This window comes from Vitis vinifera, chromosome 12 (assembly GCF_030704535.1).
Source record: "Vitis vinifera cultivar Pinot Noir 40024 chromosome 12, ASM3070453v1".
Taxonomy (NCBI): Eukaryota; Viridiplantae; Streptophyta; class Magnoliopsida; order Vitales; family Vitaceae; genus Vitis; species Vitis vinifera.
In genome coordinates, this window is record NC_081816.1 from 20,082,014 (window position 1) to 20,088,433 (window position 6,420).

Genomic DNA, 6,420 nt, shown 5'->3' on the forward strand with positions numbered 1-6,420 from the left:
GGTTGTATTTACTTATTACTTTGATTACATGCAGTTTTCTGATAGTCAAACATTAACTCTAATTCTATAAAAATATTAGTTTGAAAACCATGATGAGATGATGAGTTTGTAAAAGTCAAAAGAGAAGGATAAATCTTCCAAACTCTAGTAGATGGTTATGCAGGTAATTTGATGATTTGTATTGCAAACGAGACAAAAATGTATTGTACAAGGAAAGGTGAGTTGTACAGTCAAGAAGATGGACAATTCTCCTACTCAACCACCTTCCAAATTCTATAAATACTCCCCTAGTCTTCCTCATATTCATCTCTCAAAAGTCTCCCTTCATCTCTTCCATAACATTCAACTTAGTCCCTTTCTATTGTTTCTCATAGAATCAAGGTTTGTACTCACTCTGATCTATCTATCTATCTATCCATATATGTATATGTTAGTAGCCTTCATTGTATGTAGGACATGAGTTTCAAGATGAAGGTTAAGCAAGTTTTTCCACATTAGTCCACTTGGTCTGCCATACCTCATTACTCGCACCTGATTTTCCAAAGGGGAAATGAATAGTGACCTATGGATATGGTTTTCATTATCTCTCTCATGAGTCTTGGCCTTTTGATCTGTGTTTTGCAGGCAGTCGTTCATTTGCTTTCTTTCAAATATACAGATATAATCCATGGAGTTGAACTTAGCACCAAAGTTTGCACAAAAGATCTTCGAAGGAGAAGGTGGAACATATTACAGTTGGTCAAGTGCTGAATATGAATTGCTCAAGGAAGCAAAGGTTGGTGGTGGAAGGCTTGTTCTGGGGCCTCGTGGCTTCGCTCTCCCTCACTATGCTGACTCCAACAAAATTGGTTATGTTCTTCAAGGTCTGTACGTCCGCAAGCTTTTTATCTCTTATTCTTAACTAGAATTCGTTTTGTATTTTTTTTTTCTTTTTCTTTTGAGAATTGTTAATCATCCCTTCCTAAAATCTATTCATCTCAACCTTTTAAAATAAAATTAGTTTGAAAGGGCAAAAACTCTCTTTCTTTCTCATCCCTATCCCTAACCACACCCAAAACCCTAACCGCACCTCCATTTTTCTTTTCTTTCTTTCCTTTCTGTCCTTTCCCTTAATTTTCTTAAAAGAACAAAAACAGGGCACACAGCCATGGTAGTCGGCTGTGACTGGTCACACTTAGTTTTTGCCTTTTTTTTTTCTTTCTTTTCTTTCTTTTCTTTTTCTAACTGTGAGTGAGAGAGAGAGGCGGCCATGGCATGCCGCCGAGGAAAACATGGTAAAAACGAAAGAAGAAAAAGAAGAGAATAAACGAAGAGGACCAGAAATGAAGAAAGAGAAGGGAAAAGAGAGAGAAGCAGCGAGGAAAGTTCGGGGTTAGGGTTATATTTTGGGAAAAGGAAAGATAAGTTTTATTTTTATGTTTATTTGTTAAAAAAGAGAGTGACACACCGTGACAACGAGAGACAAAGTGGGCCCTTTAATAATCCTATCTACAAATCCAGTGGCTCATTTATGAAAATACATTTTGTCCACATCCAGGCAGCTGTGGAGTAGTTGGAATGGTATTCCCCGAAGCATCCGAAGAGGTGGTGTTGAAACTCAAGGAAGGAGATATAATACCAGTGCCCTCTGGAGCAGTTTCATGGTGGTACAATGATGGAGACTCAGAACTAGTTATCGTATTCCTTGGTGAAACTTCCAAGGCCTATGTTCCCGGGGAATTCACATACTTCCTATTAACTGGAACCCAAGGAATCCTTGGAGGTTTTTCCACTGAATTTAACTCCAGAGCCTATAATATCAGCAACGAAGAAGCCGAAAAGCTTGCCAAAAGCCAAACTGGTGTTTTGCTTATTAAGCTACCAGAGGGCCAAAAAATGCCCCACCCCTGCAAGAACAGTACTGATAAATTGGTGTACAATATTGATGCTGCATTACCTGATATCCACGTCCAAAATGCTGGGTTGCTTACTGCCTTGACAGCAAAGAAGTTTCCATTCCTTGGAGAAGTTGGGCTCAGCGCCACCCTTGTGAAGCTGGATGCCAATGCCATGTCCTCACCGGTATACGCGGCAGATTCGTCGGTTCAAGTAATTTATGTTGCAAAAGGGAGTGGAAGGATTCAAGTTGTTGGCATCAATGGTGAACGTGCCTTGGACACGAAAGTGAAGGCTGGCCACTTGTATGTTGTGCCAAGGTTCTTTGTGGCCTCTACCATTGCAGACGGTGAAGGAATGGAGTACTTCTCATTGATAACAGCTACACAGTAAGCATCAATCTAACAAATTGTTTTTCTCTTTAAACATCATTGATTGTGGGGTTAATTACTAACTATTTGTTACATGTCGTTTGTTTGTTTACAGACCTGTATTTGGCGAATTTACTGGGAAAACATCAGTATGGGGAGCATTATCTCCACAAGTTTTACAGGCCTCGCTCAATGTGGCTCCAGAGTTTGAGCAGCTTTTCAGGGCGAAGATAAAAAAGAGCACCATTCTTGTTCCTCCACAGAACTAGATTGATTAATAACCAAAGGCCCTCATGATGTATCATCATTTGTTTTCAGGAGTTACAGGGCTATCAAAATACAATAATTGTACTCCTAAGTATTTCTTTTATATGTGTATCCGTGAGATGGAAAATGTTGTACAACTATTAATTATATGGCAATAAATTAGGTTATGAACCTTAGTGTACTCATTCTGAGTGCATATATATTTGTCTATGAGAGTGATGGTTTTATTCCCATCTTTAACCTAATTGACTAATGAAAGTGGACAATGCTATCATCTCTTTCCTTCAATCAATCATCACCCACGTCCCCATTATCAAGGGGCCTTGCACCGCTGTCATTCCTTCTCATGAAAGAGAGTCAAAGGCGAATCTACAAGGGGATATTCTTGGATCAGAGGTAGATCCAAGGCTATAAACTCGGCGGACCACAGCTTTGAGTAGTTCCGCGCAGCATACTGCAATGACAACCCATTCGTATATATACCGAGTTCAGAGCCACAGCCAGGAGGGATAAACTTTAGTCAAGAGGAGAACTGTCCAGAGAGACAGAGGGGGCAACGATCATGGGTTCTTTCTGTAAGCATCAAAACGCTAACCCTGATTAATGATTTCTCTCTTCTTTTCTATATCTATGTGTGTGTTTGATGATTGGGTTGGTTGATTTTTTCTTGTATTTGCATCAATTGGGCCTGCAGTTCTTTGTATTTGGGTTTTGTTATTGAAGTTGATTTGCTTCTGATACTGGTGTTTCCCTTCTGGGTTTTGTTTGGTTTCCTCTTTTGGTTGTGGTCTTATACTGGATTGTTGGGTTTTTCTGGTTTTGTGCAAATTAATAGCCAATGCCAATGTACAGTATCTGGGAATGAGTTAACAGTTCCAAAACTGTTTTTTTTCAATTAGATTTTAGCCTTTTTTACATCTATGGAAATCCATTTTTCTGACTGGGTTTTGTTGGATCACTTGATTCTATGTGCATTGATTTTTAATTTGTATATACAGATATATGCACAGGTAGCATTAATTGCATTGATATTGGATACCAGTCAATACTTTGGAAAAATAATATATTTGTTAATGAGGGTTGACTTAGGTTTCCCAGTCCAGAATCTTACCTAGATCCAGCCTGTTTATGTAGTTTTTGGACCAACCTGAGATTAACTCCAGCCTCAAGGAGTTGCCAGCTCTAGCAAGACCTGTCATTGGGAGATCATGTTCATACTTCGACGAAGATAGACAATTAAGACTTTATTTTTTTGACAAAAAGTGAGAATGAGATGGAGAGAAGGGGGGAAGTAAAGTAAATTAAAAGAATATATATATATATATATATATATATATATATATTAAGGTCTACGTGGATCTAGAGGGACTAATTTGCATATAAGTTTCAAAAGCAGTCTAATTTTCATATTATGCATGCATCGAAGCCTAATTTGCCCCAAAATTTATCGTGAATAATCTACTCGTCACCTAACTTAACCAAAAAAAACAAAAAAAACTACTACTATTATCTATTTATCTAAAATTTATAAATTAGACAATCCTAATAATATTTTATATTAATATTAGTAATCCTAAATAATTTCCAATGCTAATATTATTATCACTAATATTATTTTCAACTTCCTAATCGATAACAATTTAATTAAAGAATTTCCAAATTTCCATAAAATATATGTTCTTTCCAAAAATCTATTACCAATAATCACTCATATCTATATATTTTAAACAAAAACTCCTAAAATTGTTTTCTTTTTGTCTTTTATTAAATTATTATTATTATTATTATACCAACTTTGTACTTCACCAAATTCTCAAAATTTATTTATTTTTTTTTTAATTTTTCACTCACCCATGTCAGGTTTAGTCCTCTAAACTTGACATATCTGAATCTTGAAAAAAAATGTAGATGCTTCTCTCATCTCCTCATCTAATTCCCAAGCGGCCTCTCGAATACTGTAATTACTGCATTAAACCTCTACCAACTTGGCAATAGCATAACCTAGTACCTTATCTATTGCACCTACAATTAGAACATGTACTTCTTCATTAGTCAAATCCTTTGACATTTGAATAGGCTCCAACTCTACAACATGAGAGGGATAAAAAACATACTTCCTCAAAGCTGATACATGAAACACATTATGAATCTTAAACAATTTTGGGGGCAAGGACACTTTATATGCCAAGGTGGCTACTCTTTCTAAGATTTCAAATAGTCCCACAAACCGAGGATTAAGCTTTCTGTTTCTCTCAAATCCTATTGTAGACTTTGTAGGCGAAACTTTTAAGAGAACATGATCACCAACCTCAAACTCCAAATCTCATATGTGATTATCAGCATAACTCTTTTGTTTACTTTGAGTTGCGTTCAATCTTTATTTAATCAAGTCAACCTTTTCAATAGTTAACTGCACAAGTTCAAGCTCCAAAAGTTCCCTCTCTCTGACATCATCCTAATAAATATGAGATCGACATCTCCTACCATACAACCCCTCAAAAGGTGTCATTCCAATGCTATCTTGAAAGCTATTATTATAGGCAAACTTTACTAAAGGTAATTAATCATCTCAATTACCTTTCAGGTCTAAAGTATAAGCTCTCAACAAATCTTCTAAAACCTGAATTCCCTCTTTAATTGACCATCAATTTGAGGATGGAAACCAATATTAAAACTCAACTTAGTAACCAAAGCTTTTTGTAAACTATGCCAAAATCTAGAAGCAAAATGAGGATCCCTATCGAATACTATAGAAATAGGTACCCTAGGCATTCTTACAATCTCCTTGACATAAAGAGAAGTCAATTAGTCCATGGAGAAAGTAACTTTCATAGGTAGAAAATGAGTAGACTTTGTTAATCGATCAACAATCACCTAAATAAAATTATTACTGCCTAAGTGGCAACCTTATCACATAATCCATGGTAATATGTTCACATTTCCATTTAAGAATAGAAAGTGGTTGCAAAGACCTTATTGGGCATATATGCTTAGCTTTCACTTGTTAACACACCAAACACTAAGCCACAAATTGTGTAATATCTCGCTTCATGCCTGACCACCAATAATTTTGCTTCAAATCTTTGTACATCTTTGAGCCTCCTATGTGGATTATAAGTCTAGGACAATGAGTTTCCTTCAAAAACTCTCTCCTTAAGTCTCCATCATTTGGGACACAAAGTCTAGTCCCAAATATTAAGATTTCATCATATGACAACATAAAGGCAAGCTTACCGCTCTTTTTAACTTCCTTCATAAGTTGGACCAATTACAAATCATTCTTTTATGGGGTCTTAATTATCCTAACCAAGTCTTGTTGTACTATGAAATTCACTACAAGAGATCTTGAGTTCTGAACAATGATATGGATTTGTAAACACCTCAAATCCTTTAGTAACCGCCTCTAACAACTTCTAATAGTTGCTAAGGAACCAATTGATTTCCTGCTCAAGGCATCAACCACAACATTTGCTTTCTTTGAATGATATTGAATAACGTCGTCATAGTCCATAAGTAACTCTATCCATTTCCTTTGTTTCATGTTTAATTATTTTTAGGAAAACAAATACTTCAAGCTCTTATGATTTGTAAATATCTCACAAGTTTCATTGGAAAGGAAATGTCTTTAAATCTTAAGTGCAAAAACACCATAACTAGCTCCCAATCATGAGTGGGGTAGTTTTGCTCACAAGGCTTTAACTGTCTAAAAGCATAAGCCACAACTTTCTTATTTTGCATAAGAACACACCCCAAACCCTAATGAGAAGCATCATTATACACTCATGTTCCTCTACTTCTCGAGTACACTAAAATATTATCTATAAAAACCATGACAAACTAATCTAGATAAGGTTTGAATACCCTATAAGTTCATAAAGGCAGTAGGTGCATTAGTTAAACCAAAAGG

General features: G+C 36.0%; 1 protein-coding gene across 1 annotated transcript; it reads left to right on the plus strand.

Moving 5' to 3' along the window:
• Positions 1–287: 287 nt before the first annotated feature.
• Positions 288–2,713, plus strand: LOC100249816 (glutelin type-A 3). The gene is made up of 4 exons (XM_002270119.5): positions 288–381; positions 625–863; positions 1,538–2,264; positions 2,362–2,713. Exons 2-4 carry the CDS (start codon positions 668–670, stop codon positions 2,513–2,515), a joined length of 1,077 nt encoding a protein of 358 aa, XP_002270155.1. The 5' UTR covers positions 288–381; positions 625–667; the 3' UTR covers positions 2,516–2,713.
• The last annotated feature ends 3,707 nt before the right edge of the window (positions 2,714–6,420 follow it).

Bases quoted from the DNA above. Each gene is read 5' to 3' on its own strand.
- LOC100249816 (XM_002270119.5), top strand. From the start codon at position 668: ATGGAGTTGAACTTAGCACCAAAGTTTGCACAAAAGATCTTCGAAGGA. The intron at 864-1,537 runs GTCTGTACGTCC...GTCCACATCCAG, and splicing joins AATTGGTTATGTTCTTCAAG to GCAGCTGTGGAGTAGTTGGA. The intron at 2,265-2,361 runs GTAAGCATCAAT...GTTTGTTTACAG, and splicing joins TCATTGATAACAGCTACACA to ACCTGTATTTGGCGAATTTA.